This window comes from Grampus griseus (genome assembly GCF_964374135.1).
Source record: "Grampus griseus genome assembly, chromosome: 17".
Lineage (NCBI taxonomy): Eukaryota > Metazoa > Chordata > Mammalia > Artiodactyla > Delphinidae > Grampus > Grampus griseus.
The window spans coordinates 264,101-282,983 of record NC_139011.1 but is presented as its reverse complement, the minus strand read 5'-3'; the positions used below and the strand labels follow the sequence as shown (position 1 = coordinate 282,983).

The window sequence follows — 18,883 nt, the reverse complement described above, 5'->3', positions numbered from 1 at the left end:
TCCCAAGGGGCTCATTTGTTAGCCAAGCAAGGAAAGCAAGGAATGCTGTTCACCAATGATGAGTTTATTAAATTGTGTTGACTGCAGCAGCGAAAGTTATGCGTCCAGAGAAAACAAACCTGCGTCAGACTACCAGCCTTTCGGCCAGACAGTCTTGAAGAGTCAAGGACAGTGAGAGCAGCGACAGCAGCCACGGATCAGAGGGTCCCTGGGCTCCGGACACCGCTCTGCAGGTGCTACTTCACTCAAGCAGTCAACACTGAGTCTGAAGTGACTGAGCAACTGGCCTCCATGAATCCTCTCTGTGGAGCAACTGCAGCTGAAAGTACTACCAAAGAAGCTGAGAAAACACCTAATGCAGCCCAACCTGAAGTGGAATCTGCTAAGATGTGTGAACAACTGATCACGCTAAAACACGCATGTCAGAAGAAGCTCAGCTGGGAACCCACAGGCCCGCACAGGGTGGGTGTTTTTTTTGTTTGTTTGCGGTACGCGAGCCTCTCACTGTTGTGGCCTCTCCCGTTGCGGAGCACAGGCTCCGGACGCGCAGGCTCAGCGGCCATGGCTCACGGGCCCAGCCGCTCCGCGGCATGTGGGATCTTCCCGGACCGGGGCACGAACCCGTGTCCCCTGCATCGGCAGGCGGACTCTCAACCACTGCGCCACCAGGGAAGCCCAGGGTGGGTGTTTAAGGGTACACACCGTACCCTTCACTGGCAGGTGCTCTGCAGAACACACCAAACCCATCACGAGTCATGAGACAGCAGCATCGGCTGAGAACTTCCTCTGCTCTCCTGGACTTTGCCATCACCAGTTCCAGGGATTTTTGTCAGAAATAGAAGCGAAACATCCCGACTTGACCTACTACACAACAGTTTAACAGCTTGAAAGGGGAAAGTTTTACTGCAGTTTTTTAAAAAACTCACGACCTAGACTGAAATTTTCTGTTTGAGAAAAACCTCTACTCGACCACTATCATCGAACATTGAATATGAGGGTTTTTTTTTCAGATTTGAGAATGTTTTTCAATGAACTCAACCTAAAATTATAAGGCAAACAGAGCTTATATGAGATACCGAGACTGCAGTAGAGTCATCTTGACTACAGTGAACGTGAGTCACAAATAATATCAGAGGCTGTTCTATCATCTCCTTCCCGTGCCACAAAAATTAAAACAAGAAGATCTCCATTCCCACACAGTTTTGCAGCAGATATATTTTCTGAGCTCAAACTACTGGTGAACCTCAGAGGTACTGCAGGTTTAGTCCCAGACCACTACAATAAAGCCAGTCACATGAACGTTCTGGTATCTCAGTGCAAACAAAAGTTATGTTTAGGGGCTTCCCTGGTGGCGCAGTGGTTGAGAGTCCGCCTGCCGATGCAGGGGACACGGGTTCGTGCCCCGGTCTGGGAAGATCCCACATGCCGCAGAGCGGCTGGGCCCATGAGCCATGGCCGCTGAGCCTGCGCGTCCGGAACCTGTGCTCCGCAACTGGAGAGGCCACAACAGTGAGAGGCCTGCGTACCACAAAAAAAAAGAAAAGAAAAGAAAAGAAAAAGTTATGTTTACACTATACTGTAGTCCATGCAATAGCCCCCTGGGTTTTCTGAGGAATCTGAACTCTAGGATTTAAATGATAGAAGAAAAGCCCACAACTAGCTAAGATGCTCTTAAGTACAAAGAGGAGACAGGGACGCTTCCTAGCACACACGAGGCTTGGGTGGTGCCCAAAGAGCAGACTGACGGCGCTGCAGGGAGAGAAAGTGACGGGTGGCACGGGTGGGCCGGGGAGAAGACGGAACGAGGATCCTTCTGGCCACACGCGAAGGTGGCACCAGGCAGACCTAGGCCTCCACGTGGAAGAGAAAACTATAAAGTTAACACAAGACATATAAGCGAATACCTCTGGGCCCAGGCCAAGAAAGAACTTTCTAAGCAAAACGTTAAAAACAAACCACAGGCTTCCCTGGTGGTGCAGTGGTTAAGAATCCGCCTGCCAATGCAGGGGACATGGGTTTGAGCCCTGGTCCGGGAAGATCCCACATGCCGCGGAGCAACTAAGCCCGTGCGCCACAACTACTGAGCCTGCACTCTAGAGCCCACGAGCCACAACTACTGAGCCTGCACGCCGCAACTACTGAAGCCTGTGTGCCTAGAGCCCGTGCTCTGCAACAAGAGAAGCCACTGCAACGAGAAGCCCGCGCACCGGAACCAAGAGTAGCCCCCGCTCACCTCGCCGCAACTTGAGAAACCTGTGCACAGCAACGAAGACCCAACGCAGCCAAAAATAAATAAACAAATTTATTATAAAAAAAAAGAAAAAGAAAAACCATAAGGCGAAAATAATGGCAAATTTGGTTGCGTCAAAATCAAGGACACCAGGGACCAGTCAGCAGGCACGCCGAGGGGAGGAGCTGAGCCCTGGGGTCCATGAGGGCTCCTGCACACTGAAGTCAGCCAGCAGCTCCAGAAGAAAGTGTGCGAAAGGCAGAAGCAGCCGATTCACGTCTGCGAGATTCTGCCTGACCAGATCTGCTGGGTAAGCCCGGTCCAGAGCCGCCCTGCCGGTCACTCACCCCAAACGCTCCCACCCGGGCCCCGGGCACAGAGGAGGAGGTGCAGGGCTGCCCCGGGCTGCAGGGTGCACGCAGCTTAAGAGCAGTGTCCTGCGGCGGGAGCATAGCCCACAGCCCCCCGTGCACAGGAACACGCTGGGCGGTGGACACACGCATGGAGCAGTTCAGGGACGATGCAGGAAGAAGGATGACAGGAAGAGCCTGGGCCTGGAGGATACGAGGATGGTAAACCACATCCTCTCGCCGTATCAGGGATCCCCAGGAAGCACCCCCGCAACCATCCCGCCAGACCAAGGACAGGTGATGGAATGGGTGAAGCATGACCCTAACCCTACAGGTTACTGATGAGAAACACACCTAAAGCGCATGGGAAAGGACTGCCTTCAGAGGCAAATACTAACCACGGAGAAACTGGCCGACGTCAGTTCCAAAGCACACTTCAGGCAAAAAACATCAGCAGGTAGACAACGTAACGACAAAGGAAAAACGCATCAGGACACCTAACTGCAAACCCATATGCAGCCGGCCCACAGCTTCCACACACAGGCAGCAGCAATGCGAGACAGGAAGGAGGGACAGACCAGTTCCACCGTGTGGGGAGACTTTACCTCTCAGAATCGATACATCAGGTAGACAAAAAATTAGTAAGAAACTCAATTGACACAATTAACAGATTTGACCTAACAAACACACAGAGAACTCTGGACCTAACAGAGAACAGAAATTTTTGAAGTAGTCCTGAAATCATTTATAAAAATTCAGGATTTAGGCTACAAAGCAAGTCTCAAAAAAAAAAATCATGCTTTCTGGCCAAAATGAAATTAAGTTCACAATCAAGAACAAGAATGGAGAGTAACCTACAGTTTTGGAAATTAAGACATTTCTAAATTACAAACGAGTCAAAAAAGCAATCATAATTAAAAGTAGAAAATATTTAAAATTGAACAATGAAAATTCTACATACCAAGAGTTGTGTAATGAAACTAAAGTACTATGCTGAGGGAAGCAGGACTTCAAAAGTCCATTTCAGAAGAAACAGTGAAAATAGATGAGTTAAGTTTCCAACAATAAGTTAGTAAAAGACTGAGAAAAAAACGTCCAACAAATAGAAGAGCAGTGACATAAAAGAGGCTCTTGAGAGCCGGAGCGGGTTCTCTGAGAAGACTGAGCACGTGGAAATCCTCCAGGAACCGGCACAAGGCACGGCAGCAGGAGCGAAGGGCCTGTGTGGACAAACGTCCACGAAGGAAGGGGCAGCACCAGGGCAGCCTATGCCAACGTGTCTGTGACTTAGATCAGCAGGCCTCCATAAAATAGGATTTCAGACAGTAAATGCCTGAACATTCCTGCAAGCAGTAAAGAACAGAAACCAGTAGTTAAAACTCCATCCACACAGGTCACAGGCCTGGCTGGTGAGCAAGTGCTCTTTGCCAGACACTCTAGCAACAGACAACGTTTCAGAGGAAACACTCCCACTGTTGATAAAAAGCCAGGACACACAGAACAAGGAGAAAAGTATAGGCCATTTTCACTTATCAACATGGAAAAAAATCCTAAATAAAATATTCGCAACCTGAATCTATTTTAAAAATTACACAGAGTATCCCAGGAACACATGAGAGAGACGACTGTTTAAAAATGCTGATTGTAGTAGTGCCTGGGGCCGCTGAAGCCAGCACCACAAAGTGGGCATCTTAGAAGAACAGACATTCACTCTCTCACGGTCCTGGAGGCTGGAAGCCCAGGATCAAGGTGCCAACAGGGCCGGCTCCTCCTGGATGCTTGGAGGGAGTCTGTTCAGGCCCCCATCCAGCTTCCGGTGGGGCCAGCCATCCTTGGCGTCTCTCGGCTTGCGGCCACAGGGCTCCAGCCTCTGCCTCGGCCGTCAGGGTACTGTCCTGTGCATCTCTGTCTTCTTGCAAGGATGCCAGTCCTGCGGGACTAGGGCCCTGCCCACTCCAGGGTGGCCCCATCTCAGCTTAGCTAATGATGTCTGCAGCAGCCCTGTTTCTCCATAAGGCCACAGTCACAGGTGCTGAGAATTAGGACTTCAGCATATCTCTTGGGGGACAAAATTCAACCCACAATAGACTAAGAAAATGTACTGGATGAGGTTCCACATCCATTCATGCTAAAAAGCCTAATGATAGAGAGGGACGCCGCTGCCTGAGGCCAGCGTCACGCAGCCTGAGGCCAGCGTCACAGTGCTACACGGACAGCAGGCCAGCAGCCTGAGCACAGGGACAAGCCCTCCCTGGTTCATCCTCACTGTGAAAGTGCTGGCCAGCTTGGGACAGCTGGCCAGTGTCACAGGCAACCCGGGAGACAGACGGTGAGCACTACTGAAACTAACGAGAGTGCAGCAAAAGTGTAAAAACAGGACTGACAAATAAAAATTCTTGTCTGTGTACCAGTAACGATCATATGACTTTATATGGTACCTAAAAATAAACCTTAAAAACATATGCAAGTCCTTTGTGGAAAAAAGTGTAAAATGCACCACCTTCATCTATGGGATAAGGTGACATAATCAAGGTGCCTACTCCCCACAAATCCAACACAATTCGAATCCATGTCCGAACAGGGCTTCCTGTGGGAACCCGATCCCAAGCCGCCCCATGATCCGAGTCACCACACTGCACCCAGGACGCTTTTGGAAAGAAGACGCTCCCACCCACAGATAGCGGGCGTGGGTGCTGGACACGTTGGTCAACAGAATCCTAAAGAGTCCAGTCCCTTCACCTGACTGCAAGGATGAGCCGGCACCCACCACAACCCAAGGCAAACGGGAGGGTATCTGAGCCCAAAGGCTGTCAGATCTGCAGGGCGGGAGGAAGCAGCCCGCCTGAGCTCCATGAGGACACCAGAAGGGCGGAAGGCTGCTTTTAAAACTCAGCCGTTGGCTTCCTCCTTGGGGCTCATCCCGGGCTCTGGCTCCTGAGGACAGCTCCCAAACAGCCTGTCAGCCCACTCAGGCCACGTGCCCAGGCCTCAGGCTCTGGCCCGAGCCCAGTGTGTGTCCAGCACCCACGCTGACCTGCCCCCACGCGTGTCCGGCTCCCCGTGCTGTACGGGAGCAGCACGGTCAGTCTCGAGTCCCAGCACGTCCGCCTCTGCCGTCTGCCCCCTGCACCCTTGGCACACGACGCCACCGTCCCTGGCCTGGCACGTCATTCTCCAAGAAGCAAATGGACCCACCGTGTAAGTCGGCTTTCGACTGCTTTGTGATTTCCACTGTCCCCAAGTGAAACCCAGCCTGCCCAGCCCCTTTCCCGCCACCCTGTCCCCGCCCAGCCTCCAACTCCAGATCCTCCCTGGCTTCTTTCTGGTAACTTCCAGCCTGTTTGTTTTCTCCAGGGCACGTGTCATCCGGCCATTCCTTCTGGACTTGGTCCCTTGAGAGCTGGGCCCTGGGGTTGACTCTGGGGCCTGGGACAGGGTCTGCTGAGTGCCAGCTCTGGGGTACAGGCACTCAGGGTTCAGCCTCTGGGGGATGGGTACTCGGGGTTCAGGCTCTGGGGTATGGGCACTTGGGGTGGGCCACAAGAGCTGGGGGGAGATGTCCAGATGTGCGAGGCCAGCAGGAGGTGGAAGCCCTCACTGTTCTCCAGTCCAGGAGGGCAAACAGTCACCTCTGCACACAGCCACGGCGGCCGCTGGAGAGGGCAGACACTTCCTGGGCTCCGCCTCGCTGCCGACCACCTCAGTCCTTCCTTTGTAAAACGGGGGTGACCCCCTCACCTCCCTCCCAGGATGCTGGCGAGATCTGTCAAGCCTGGGCAGGGGTGCTCGGTGCCAGGTGGTACGGATCCCCACGGATCTGCGTCCCGAGACCAACAGGCTGGTCTGCCTGGGGAAGGCACCCCCTCCTCACGCGTACTCTGCGGGGCGGCTCTGGGGTCCCGAAGCCACGCTCGCACTTCCCCCCGCGGAAAGAACCAAGCAATTTCACAAGTGGCCAGGTAACCTCCAGCCCCGGGGAACAGGTCCGGAGAGCGGAGCAGAGCAGCCCTCGCTGCCTGCCGGGCTCCGCCCCCAGCGGGGGCAGGGGAGCGCGGCCCTTCCTCCCTGCACAGGGTCCCACCCCCAGGAGGCAGGCTGCTGCGGCCCCCGCGGCCCCTGCACCCCCCGCGTCCGGCCCGGCCTCACCTGCCGCTCTCCTCCTTCACCGCCCCGAGCACGGCCTGCCGGCTGGCTCGCCCCACACTCTCCTGCACCTTGTCGCCGGCATCCAGCTCGGGCTCCAGGGACGAGCTGGTGCTGCCGTCGTGGCTGACGCTGCTGCCCCTCCCAGGGCTGTTCTCAGCCGAGGCTCTGGGGGAGTCGGTGTTCTGCTTCAGGGTCTGCAGCTTGGCCAGGGGGATGATGTCGCAGTCCTGCGGCCGGTGCCACACCGTGCGCTGGGTGGTGGCGTTGTAGTAGTAGAAGCGCGACGTGTTGGGGTCGAAGAGCTCCCACCACTGGTTCTCGCTGGTGCGCTTGATGCGCACGCCGGCCGGCGGGTCCCACACGCACTCGCCCGTGACCAGGTTGGCGTACATGCGCTCGCGCGTGCGCGGCTCGATGATCTCCACCCACTCCAGCCTGGGGAGAGGGGCGGCAGCGTTAGGGTGCGAATATCCTGCCCATCGGGCCACCCGCCCTGCGTCCCGTGTCTGCAGAATGGCTCATCCAGCACCAGACCCGTCCTCGTATCTGCCTGCCTCAAAAGCAAGAAATCTTGTCACTTATAAAACCGACGCATACCTAAATTCCACCCACTTCTGATTTTCTACACGCTCATTAGAGCCCAGCCCTGGGAGTGCTGGGGGTCTTCCAACTGGCCCCTCTCTGCTGGCCCCACATTAGGGATGCCCTGGGTTCTGGCCCCCTGTCCTCAGAGGGCCCGGACCACGTGCACTGCCCACACTCCTCCCAGCCAGGTGCCAGGTCCCTACAGGATGCCCTGGCGGCTCTTAGCAGCAGCCACTGCAGGCCACCAGCACCCGTCCACCTGCAGCAGAAGCGGACTCCACCGTTACTGTGATGCCCCAGTCAAAAGCGGAGATGGTTCCCCCCAGAGGCCCCCCGAGCACCCCCCACCCCAAGGAGAGGGCTTCCATCCACGTAAGGCCTTTTTTTTTTTAAGAGTGTAAATTAAAGCTATTCAGAACAAGGCAATTATGATGCCGATGTGTTTGATTATCAGGGTGTGCTCCAGCTGACAAGGAGCATTTTTTATTCTGCTTCCAAGTTTCAACAAACAACAATCTTAAATGCCATGCACTGCTCTGCAGTGTGGATGCACCGTGTCCACTGTTCCTGGACTCTGTGATGGGCCTGGTCCTCACCACCACTGGGATGGTCAGGAGCTTCCAGGGCTTCGGAGAGAAGGGGAGGCACCCTGCTCCTTGCCCTCTGCTGAAGGCCCAGTGTTTCACTTGGGAGCCCGGGTGGGCTTTGGCAGAGGGCTGAGAGGGCAGCCCTTCTCTGAGGACCTCATCCTTCTCTGAGGACCTCATTCCTACTCTTTGAGGCCAGAAGTGCTCGGGGTGGGGAGGAGAGAAGGCACAGTCCTGCGGGCGATGAGCCCCGATCGCTTAGGATGCGCGCGCACACACACACACACACACGCACACACACACACACACACCTGCCCCACAGCAGCCCTGCAGGCTCTAGGGCCTCCTTCTGGGTCCACAGTCATTTCTGGAAGCCAGCTGAGCCAAGGCAGGCTAGCATAGTGGGCAGGGCACAGCAGCTGAATGGTGTGGAGCCACAGAGAGGGCAGGAGATGAGGAGGGAGCAGGAAAGAGGGAGAGCCCTGAGGATCCTCAGGGCTGGAGGAGGAAGTGCGAAGTGGGCCCGGCCTGGGGGCTTGGCTACGTCTGAGCGGCCTCCCCCCTCCCCGGTCATCCAGCCAGCGAGCCCCCTCTCTCTCCGAGCTGCAGCCCTCCCGTCTCCCTCTACCTGCGGTCACACTGGGCAGCTCTCAGTGGGGGAGGGCACTGGGGCTCCGTGCTTGCCCATGTGGGACCGCTGCCTAACCTGCCATCCTGTAGCGGGAGGAGCAGGGGCGGGAGGAGCAGGGCTGGGTGGGCATCCTGGGGTCAGACGGCTCGAGGGACAGAGGCCGTGAGGCGGTGTCCTAGACGTAGAGGACAGGAGGCAGACCTCGCGGCACTGAGTGGACCAGCCCCTGCCCTGCTTCTCTGCCTGGTGGGAGTGTGTGGCCCTCTCACACCCTCCTGTCCTCTCGCCCCCTCCTGCCTGGATCCCCATGGCCGCCAGCTGGCCATTGTCCACACAGAAGACGGAGCAAACTTCTAACTTTGGGAACTGGGTACTTTTAACCAGGAAGCTGCGGCCGCCTGCACTGCCCTAGGATGGAAGGCACCGCCAGCGCAGCTCAGCGGGCACCCCGCATTCAGCCAGAGGATACGGGTGCCACCAGGCTTGGAAGCTGGCGGGCACTGCCCGAGGGCGCCCCCCACCCAGGGACGAAGGCGCCTGGAGACCAGGCCAGGAGCTGGGGGTCTTGCTCCCGTGAGGAAGGAAGCCCTGAGGTTCCGAGATTGCCCTCAGCTGACCGCCTGCTCTCCCCTTGGGCCGCGGCATGGGATCGGCTGGGACAAAAGGCAGATGCTACCCAAGGAAGGGCTGACCCAGCAGAGATGCTCAGAAAGCACTGGACTGGACACTCTGAGCCCCACGGAAGCGATAACAATTCTTATTTTTGCTCTAAATACGTTTTCAAATGAATTTAATGGCGATAATTCTCTCTGAATAAAGAAAAGCATCTGTTCCCTTTTCAGTGCATCCCTGTGTGCACGTGGGCAGGACCCCGCCTTTTCAGAAGAACGTTCTGGGCGCTCCCTACGGCACTGAACCAAGTCCCCCAGGGACCCAGGGGGCAGAGAATGTGCTGGAACCTGGAGCCTGGGGAGGGCCGGGAGCGAGCGGGGCCCGAGCAGACCCCATGGCAGGGAGGGGAGGGCAGACCTCGTCCCCGAGGTCGGTGCTGTCCACACCTAGCACCCGGTCAGTGGGGGCTGCAGAGCCTAAGGATGCTTGGTCCCCGGGCACGTGATGGAGGAACGGTGCTGAAACCACTCTGGGGCTTCCCTGCCAGTAGGAAGGGTCGGGACCTGTGGGTGACAGACTGATCACAGTGACCCAGCCACACCATCGATGGAGTTCGAGGGAGATTTATATGGCGACGATGTCTAACATGAATTGGGTAGGAAACGATGAGCCATTTGGGGAAAGAGCCGGAAGATTCAAGATGACAGTGGTTTCCTGGGTGTGACGCCGGCCGCGGCCTCTCCCCGTGGGCCGGGCAGGCTGCGTGGACGACCTGCCTCTTTCCTCCAAGTCCTGGAGACGTTTGCTCGCAGACAATGACCTGTTCAAATACTTACTTCCGAGGAGAGCCTCACGAGTGCCAAGTATGTCCCAGGCAATCTGCCAGGTGAAAGGGAGGCGAGTGTGACCAAGCACAGCCCCTGCAGTGGGGATCCTGCAACAGGAGAGGCAGGACCGTTCACCAGGGAAGCCTCTCCAGCAAACGGTGCTGGAAGCTGAGGTCTCTGGGCAGGAGGGCCCCTAGCTCACGCCACACACAGGAAGCTCACGCCTAGCAGTGACTAAGAACCCAGAGGCACTAAAAAAAGATCAGTAAATTGGAAAGTAAAAGAGATTTGGTTTCTCTGGACACATTTGGTGAGAATATTAAATATGTGCAATATAAATTACAGATAAAAGGTTCATATACTTAATACATAAATTTGAACAAGAAGAAAACAAATATACTATAGGAAAATGGGCGAAAGATAAGAACAGACAATTCTTAAAGTAAATAACATATGTGAAATGTCCCACTTCACCTGGCATCAGACATAAAACCCACGCCACACTGAGGCCCCCAGCCCCCGGGCACCACATCCAGGCCCGAGCCTTGTCCTGGGGGAGGCTGTGGGCAGACAGGGGCAGCGTGCAGGGCCCCACGGAGGGCACGTGAGGGCACGACATCTCCAGCCCAGCAACCCCTACCCCGATCTCCCTGAAGACACACCGCCAAGAAAACAAAATGACACAAGCACCAGGCGCTCACCGCAGCATCACTCCTAAGTGCACGCTAACTGGAAACACCTACACTGAACACGGGGCTGGCGGGCCACCACACCCAGGAGGCTGCAAAGGGGGCCACCTCTGGGGCCCGAGGTCCAGGGCGCCCTTCCAAACAGACGTAGGAGATAAACCAGAAAACCTCCTGCAAGAGGTAGGTGGGGGCACGGAGAAGGTCTGGGGGGGCCCTTCTCTGCATATAAATACCTTTTGAATAGTTTTGTCCTTTGAAAGCATGTTAAGGGTCTACATGTTTAAAAAACAAAATTAGGGACTTCCCTGGCAGTCCAGGGGTTAAGACTCGGCGCTTGCACTGCCGGGGGCCGAGGTTCAACCCCTGGTTGGGGAACTAAGATCCCATAAGCCGAGTGGGCACGTCCAAAAACACCAAACCAAAACAAACCAAAACAAAATTAAATCAGTAAGAATGGAAAGGGAGAGGAAAAAACCTCAAACTGAAGCAAATGGACGCAACTGTATTTCGATGAACATCACAACCGCAAGGGGGAGAAGCAAGCTAACCCGGTGTGAGCACAGGACCAGACCCCAACCCTGCTGCTGGGGGAGGGTGCGTGTGGGCGCGAACTAAGTCCTGGACGTTCTTCTAGCATGTGTATGTGTACACACACACACACAGACACACACACGACTCTGTAGCAGAATGGGCAAGCGACTTTGAAACCATCTTGGACACACTGGCAGTTGAACAAACGAGTCATTGCACTGCGGCTCTTGGAAACAGGGCTCTCCTGGAGGAGGCGCAGGACGGTGGTACGGGAGGCGGCAAGAAAACGCCTCAGAAAAGGGCCGGCCGCGACCGGAGATGTCCACGCAAACTCAGCACTTCTAGCCCTTCTGCTTAAAGGGTCAAGAAACACACACGTCGCAGGAGCCACGAGCACACGCGCTGGTCCTTAGACCCTAGTCTTCCCTTGGGGAACGGGGCCCCTCAGAGAAACAGCTGACGGGGGGTGGGGGGAGGCAGCCCAGGATGCACCTGGAGCCCGGGGAAGCCACCAGGAATCACCAGGGCCAGCCTGGAGGAGTCTCACCAGCCCATCTGGTACAGCAGAGCACCGAGTCATGAAGTGCGGGATGAACGACAAACCACGGAAAGCAGAATGGACTTTGTGATTCCACACTGACAGGGATCCACAAGTGAACACAGCGATGGGGAGGAGGGGCTCTTGCTCCCGAGGGACAGGGGGCACCGGCCGGCCGGTGTGGACCGGGTGCCGTGGCTGGGAAGGCATCCAGCTCTGCACCCATCCCAGGAAGGCCCAGGTCGAGGAAGAAACGGTGGAAGCCCCGAAACTGGCGAGGAGCACGGCAGTGAGGCAAACAGCCACTGGCCCGAGAGCAGGTGGGCGGCAGGTGGCCGTGAACCTGCAGAAGGACACACTCTGCTCAGAAATCACCGGAAAAACCAACCCGAGTGCTCTACCTTTTTTTTTTTTTTTTCTTTTTGCGGTACTTGGGCCTCTCACTGCTGTGGCCTCTCCCGATGCGGAGCACAGGCTCCGGACGCGCAGGCTCAGCGGCCATGGCTCACGGGCCCAGCCACTCCGCGGCATGTGGGATCTTCCCGGACCGGGGCACGAACCCGCGTCCCCTGCATCGGCAGGTGGACTCTCAACCACTGCGCCACCAGGGAAGCCCCCGAGTGCTCTATCTTAACAAGGGTGGCTTCCCTGAAAAAGTGTCTATGTCGCAAAAGGCAGAGGAAGGAAGTGGAAATCTTCCAGGTTACAAAACACAAAGGAGACGTGCAGCAGACTCGGGGCAAGCGGCGCTGGAGGGGCCGGAAACGCCACGAAGGACGGCAAGGAGCCAGCGGCCAAAGCCGGACCAGGCGGTACAGGAGGCGGGTGCTTCCCATCGCACAGACTTACGCATGGCGCCTCCTGTCCCGGGAGATGTGAGCAAACACGGGGCTGGATGTGCGTGTCCCCCCAGATGACTCAGAACAGTGCTGTTTGTGGAAGGAGCAGCGGCCGCACGGCGGCACAGAGCATGAATCTGGGTAAGGGGACCTGATGCTCAGAGCACTCTTCCTGTTCGTGCAACTTGTGGAATTATTCCCAAACAAAGCCATAAATTAGAAAAACGCAAGTGATCATCTGTGGCCGCCTGCCTCCGCGTGGATGCCCAGAGGGCGCCTAAGGGGCTGGGCCCAGCTGAGGGCTGGCAGGGTGTCCACTGCCTGAGGAGAAGCCCTCCCTGCTCTGCAGCCCGTTGGCGACAGGAGGTGGGGCTCCCCGGGGAAGCCAGATTCAGAAGGCAGCACACAGCTCCTCGTGGAGGAGAGTGGGGCCAGGCCGCGTAAGCAGGCAGGACAGCACTGACAAGCCGAGGAGAAGCCTCCTGCTTCGCTGGCCCCGGTAAGTCAGCCTCCTTACCTCGTGCTAGATCCTGAAAGCCGAGGCTCCTGCAGGCCAGCATGATGGCTCTCGCATTCGTAGTCCTGCGTCTGGGACATCGCAGCCTTTTCCTGAGGACCCAGGTGGACGGATGTCAGCAGGTCAGTGGGATGCCCTCAGCAGCAGTCGAGAAGGCACCGCCCTGAGAGCAGAAGCCACATTATCACGCCTTTGGGTATTTGGCGAAACAGTAACTCCCAGCCTGGCCCCTCATGGCCCAGGTCGCCGGCGAGAATGAGGCACGCTCCTGCCTGAGCTGGTTTCTGAGCTTCCCGCGCCCGACCCTGAACCCCAGCCGGGATCCGGCCCCTGCCCAGCCCCCGCGGAGGGCATCCAGACCCCCTCGCCAGCTGGCCCTAGGCAAGCTGCCTGCCCCCTCTGAGAGCAGTGTTCTCACCTGGTAAACAGGGACGGCACTACCCACCTGGCGCTACCGTGTCCACAAGCGAGAGGCACATGGCACGCCCTGGACTGGGCAACACTCAAGGGTGACCTATGCACACGCAAGGCCCCCAGATTTAGGACAGAGGGGGCTGTTCAAAAACGGTGCTGCATTGACACGATTTACACATGGGAAACAATGAACCTTGACCCCTACCTCATCCAATACATTAAACTCAATTCTAGGTAAACCGATGCTCTGAACATTAAAAGTAAGACAGTAAGACTTTTAGAAAAAACGTAGCAGAAAATCTTTGTGGTTTTAGAGTAGGTGCACAAAATCAGACGCAAAAGTCACTAACCACAAAAGAAACATTAACAAGTTGGACTATAATATTAAGAACCTCTGCTTATAAATTCTTACCATTATGAATATTACTCAGCCATAAAAAAGAATGAAATAATGCCATTTGCAGCAACATGGATGGACCTAGAGGTTTTCATACTAAGCGAAGTAAGTCAGAAAGAGAAAGACGAATACCGTATGATATTACTTGTATGTGGAATCTAAAATACGACACAAATGAACTTATTTACGAAACAGAAACAGACTCACAGACATAGAGAACAGACTTGCGTTGGCAAAGGGGGTGGGGTGGGGGAGGGAAGGACTGGGAGTTTGGCATGAGCAGATGCAAACTAGTATATAATGAATGGCCAAACAACAAGGTCCTACTGTAGAGCACAGGGAACTATATTCAATATCCTGAGAGAAACCATAATGGAAAAGAATATGAAAAAGAATATACATATATGTATAACTGAATCACTTTGCTGTACAGCAGAAATTAACACAGCATTGTAAATCAACTATACTTCGATAATTTTTTGTTGTTGTTTTTTTTGTGGTACGCAGGCCTCTCACTGCTGTGGCCTCCCGGTGCGGAGCACAGGCTCCAGACGCACAGGCCCAGCGGCCATGGCTCACGGGCCCAGCCGCTCCGCGGCATGTGGGATCCTCCCGGCGGGGCACGAACCCGTGTCCCCTGCATCGGCAGGCGGACTCCCAACCACTGCGCCACCAGGGAAGACGAATAAAATTTTTAAAAATAAATTTTTTCCATTACAAGAAAAAAGACAAATGCAGGGTAGGAGATATTTGATGCACAGAATACGTATAATACATTACATCAATGTGTGTACGTGGTCTGATCTGACAAAGGTCTATTTCCAGAACATATAAAAGATTCCTAGAAATAAATAAGAAAGAACCACAATCAATAGAAAAAAGGACAAAAGACTTGAAAGCACACTTAACAACAACAAAAATCTAAATGACTAATAAACACACAGAAGTGTGCTCCACCTCATTAGTCATCAGGAAATGCTAATTAAAAGCATAATGGGACACTAGCGTGCCCACCAGAATGGCTAGCATGGAAAAGTAAACCTACCCCACGCTGGCCAGAGTGTGGAGGCTCACCGGCTGCAGGGCGCAGGTTAACACCCTCCAACCGGGTTGGCAGCACTTCCTAGGCTGCACGTACCCCGAGGCCCTGTCATCCAGGGCTGCCGGGGCCAGCAGAGGCCACATGGCCGCTCACCAAGGCCTGCACATGGCATTCCCAGCAGCCGCAACGGGAAACTGCCACATGTCCATCACAGCAGAAACGGCACACGGGAGTTGCCCCCCACAACCTGGGTGTGGCTCCGGGGGCGTGAGAGACAGGAGCCTGACACACTGGAGTCACCAGCACAATCCCCTTACGTATGTTCAGGCACACGAGCCTCTGCGGGCGCATCAGAAGCAGCCACCTCTATGCCAGGTAGTGACAGGTGGGCCCAAGGGGCAGGGCCACCGTTGAGCATGTGTTGGTTTATAAAAGCTCTCAGAGGGACTTCCCTGGTGGTCCAGTGGTAAAGAATCCGCCTTCCAATGCAGGCGATGCAGGTTCGATTCCTGGTCAGAGAACTAAGATCCCACATGCCATGGGGCAACTAAGCTCGCACGCCTCAACTAGAGAGCCTGCATGCTGCAAACTACAGAGCCCACGCACTCTGGAACCCACGCGCCACAACTACAGAGCCCACATGCCCTGGAGCCCGCGTGCCACAACTAGAGAAGGGAAAAACCTGCACGCCACGACTAGAGAAGAGAGAAGCCTGTGCGCCGCAACAAAAGATCCCACATGCCGCAACTAAGACCCGATAAATTAATTTAAAAAAAAAAAAGCTCTTGGAGTTTCATGCCATCGCTTTCACACCTTCTTGTACACAAGCCTCACTTCAGTAAAACGTCTGAAGAACTGCGGAGCAGCGGCAGCGCAGCAGGGGACACCTGCCCCTTGCTCCGTCCTCACCCCAGCTGCTCTCGGGACGAGGCCCTCTCTGGAAGAGGCCGGTCCACAGATCCTATCTGTGCTAATCAAGGCGGGGAGAAAGCAGGTTCAGGGCACGGGAACACAGCCAGCCAGGGGCCCAGGGGCAAGGGACGCTGCTGGCCAATCAGACACTTTCTCTAAGGCCCAGAAGGACTGTGACGCCCCGTCCCACCCGACTCCACTCAGTTCCTGGGCTGGAGAACAGGCTCCCAGCCGCCTCCTTCCTACCACTGGAATGTCCACACAACTACTAGGAATGCTTAAGACACACAACTACCAGGAATGCCATTTTTAAAAAATGAAACAAGTCTTTCTAATTGTCTAACAGAAAATAGGTGACCTTCTTTTATGGCTTCAACATTAAAAAAAAAAAATTAAAACAGCACTGTTAGTGAAATTTTGGAAAAAGTAAAAGGTACCTACCATAACCTGAGAACAACTCAAATCAATGTCTTCAACCTGTGCACCTCCTTTCACTCATCTGCCATCCTTCCCGGCTGGTCCAGAGCAGCAAGGCTACCACCTCCAGTGCATCTGGCTGCCCTCCTCGTTTCAGTGCCAGCTAAGGCATCACCTCCTCCAGAAAGCCTTCTCCAATCTGGGACAGACACCTCATCTTGGTGACCCAAATGCCCTGGGTCTGAAATCAGGTAGTGTTGCCCTCCAACTTTGCTCTTCATTTTTGAAGTTGTTTTAATTATTCTAGGTCCTCTGCATTTCCATATGAATTTCAGAATCAGCTTCTCAGTTTCTCCAGAATAGGCTGCTATGATTTTGCTTGCAGTTGCATTGAATCTACCCATCAACATGAAGAAAACTAACATCGTAACAATTCTGAGTCTTCAAATCTGTGAACAGGGCATATCTCTCCATTAGTTACTAGTTTCTCTCAGCAATGTTTTGTAGTTTTTTTTTTTAGTGCAGAGATCTTGTACACATTTAGTCAAATTTACCTGTATTTCATATTTTGGACACTGACAAAATATAAAACAACTTCCAATTGTTCGTTACTAGTACAGAAGTATATCATTTGGTTGTGCATATTGGTAACCTTGCTAAACTCACTCATTAGCTCTAATTGTGCCCTCCCTTTCAAAAATTTCATTAGAATTTCTACATAGATGATCATGTCAATGGTGAACACAGACAATCTTACTTCTTCCTTTCCAATATGGATCGTTTTCTTTTTCTTCCTTCCCTGCCCTGGCTAGAACCTCCGCCAAGATGCTGACTAGGATGGGTAAGAGCAGACACAGTTGCCTCATTCCTGATCTCAGGGGAAGCAGCCAGCGTATCATTATTAAGTATGATGTTGGACTTCCCTGGTGGCGCAGTGATTAAGAATCCGCCTGCCAATGCAGAGGACACGGGTTCTAGCCCTGGTCCAGAAAGATCCCACATGCCGCAGAGCAGCTAAGCCCATGCGCCACAACTACTGAGCCTGTGCTCTAGAGCCCGTGTGCCCCAACTACTGAAGCCCGCACGCCTAGAGCCCATGCTCCGCAACAAGAGAAGCCACCGCAATGAGAAGCCCGCACACAGCAACGAAGAGTAGCCCCCACTCGCTGCAACTAGAGAAAAGCCCATGCGCAGCAATGACGACCCAACGCAGCTAAAAATAAAACTTAATTAATTTATTTTATTTTAAAAAAAGTATGATGTTAACTGCAGATGTTTCATAAATGTCCTGTGTTGGGTTGAAGAAATTTCCTTGAATTCCTACTTTGCGGGGTTTTTTAAAAATCAGAAATGGATGTTGGATTTTGTAAATCGTTTTTACCATGTGTATTGAAATGATCACATGATTTTTCTTTTTTGGTTTCAGAATAGTTGAATTCCATTGATTAACTTTCTAATGTTAAACCAACCCTGTATTCCTTGGACAAATCCCAGTCGGTCAGGATATATTATCACTTTTATATATTGGTGTATCACGTATATATATTGTATATATTATATATTCTTAACAAAATAAAATTTTGTTAAGAATTTCTGCGTCTATGTTCATATGTACTTTATTCTTCTTGTGATGTCTGTCTGGTTTTGGTATCAAGATAATACTGGCAAAATAAAATGATTTGAGAAATATTCCCTCCTCTCAATTTTCTGGGAGAGTCTGTGCAGAATTGCTATTATTTCTTCCTCAAATGTTTGGTTAGAATACACCAGTGAAGCTATCTGGGCATGCATTTTTTTGAGTGAGCTTTCGTGGGTTTTGTCTTTCAACGAATTTGTCCCCTTCATATAAGCTGTTGAATTTATTGGCATAAAGTTCTTATAGTATTCCTGTATTATCTTTTTAAGATCAATAGAATCTGTAGTGATGCCATCTCTTTTGCTCCTGATATAGGTAATTTATGTCTTTTCACTCTTTTACCTAATCAGTTTGGTCAAAAGCTTGTCAATTTTACTGACCTTGTTTAAAAAAAGACAGTTTTTCACTTTATCAGTTTTCTCTATTATTTTTCTGCTTTGATTAATTTCCGCTTCGATCTGTTACTGCCTTTCTTTGCATTCTTTTGGATTTAATTTGCTCTTTTTCTAATTTAAGGTAGAAGTTGAGTTCAGTGATTTGCGATCTTTTAAAATTTTAATCCAATTTAGGCATCTAGTGTTATAAAATTTCCTTTAGAGGACAGCTATCACGATATCCCACAAATTTTGATATGCTATATTTTCATTTTCACCCAGTTCAAAAGCTGTCTCATTTCCCTTTTGATTTCTCCTTTGACTTGTGGATTATACAGAAGTATGTTATTTACTTTCCCAATAGCTGGTGATTTTCCAGATTTTTTAAAAAATATTTATTTATTTGGTTGCGCTGGGTCTTAGTTGCAGCAGGCGGGCTCCTTAGTTGTGGCACACGAACTCTTAGTTGCGGCATGCATGTGGGATCTAGTTCCCTGACCAGGGATCGAACCAAGGCCCCCTACATTGGGAGCATGGAGTCTTATCCACTGTGCCACCAGGGAAGGCCCAGATATTTTTATAGTTTCTAATTTAGTACCGTTTTTGTCA

General features: G+C 53.0%; 1 protein-coding gene across 2 annotated transcripts in view; it reads right to left on the bottom strand.

Moving 5' to 3' along the window:
* The window catches only part of ARHGAP39 (Rho GTPase activating protein 39), a gene marked incomplete at both ends in the record, with an annotated part of 37,486 nt that extends 24,324 nt beyond the window's left edge, over positions 1-13,162 (bottom strand). For both annotated transcript variants that reach the window (XM_082674537.1, XM_082674538.1), the window contains 2 exons: positions 6,727-7,161; positions 13,083-13,162. In XM_082674537.1, coding sequence (XP_082530663.1) covers positions 6,727-7,161; positions 13,083-13,162 — 515 coding nt within the window. The remainder of the gene's footprint in view (positions 1-6,726; positions 7,162-13,082) is intronic.
* Positions 13,163-18,883: the final 5,721 nt, after the last annotated feature.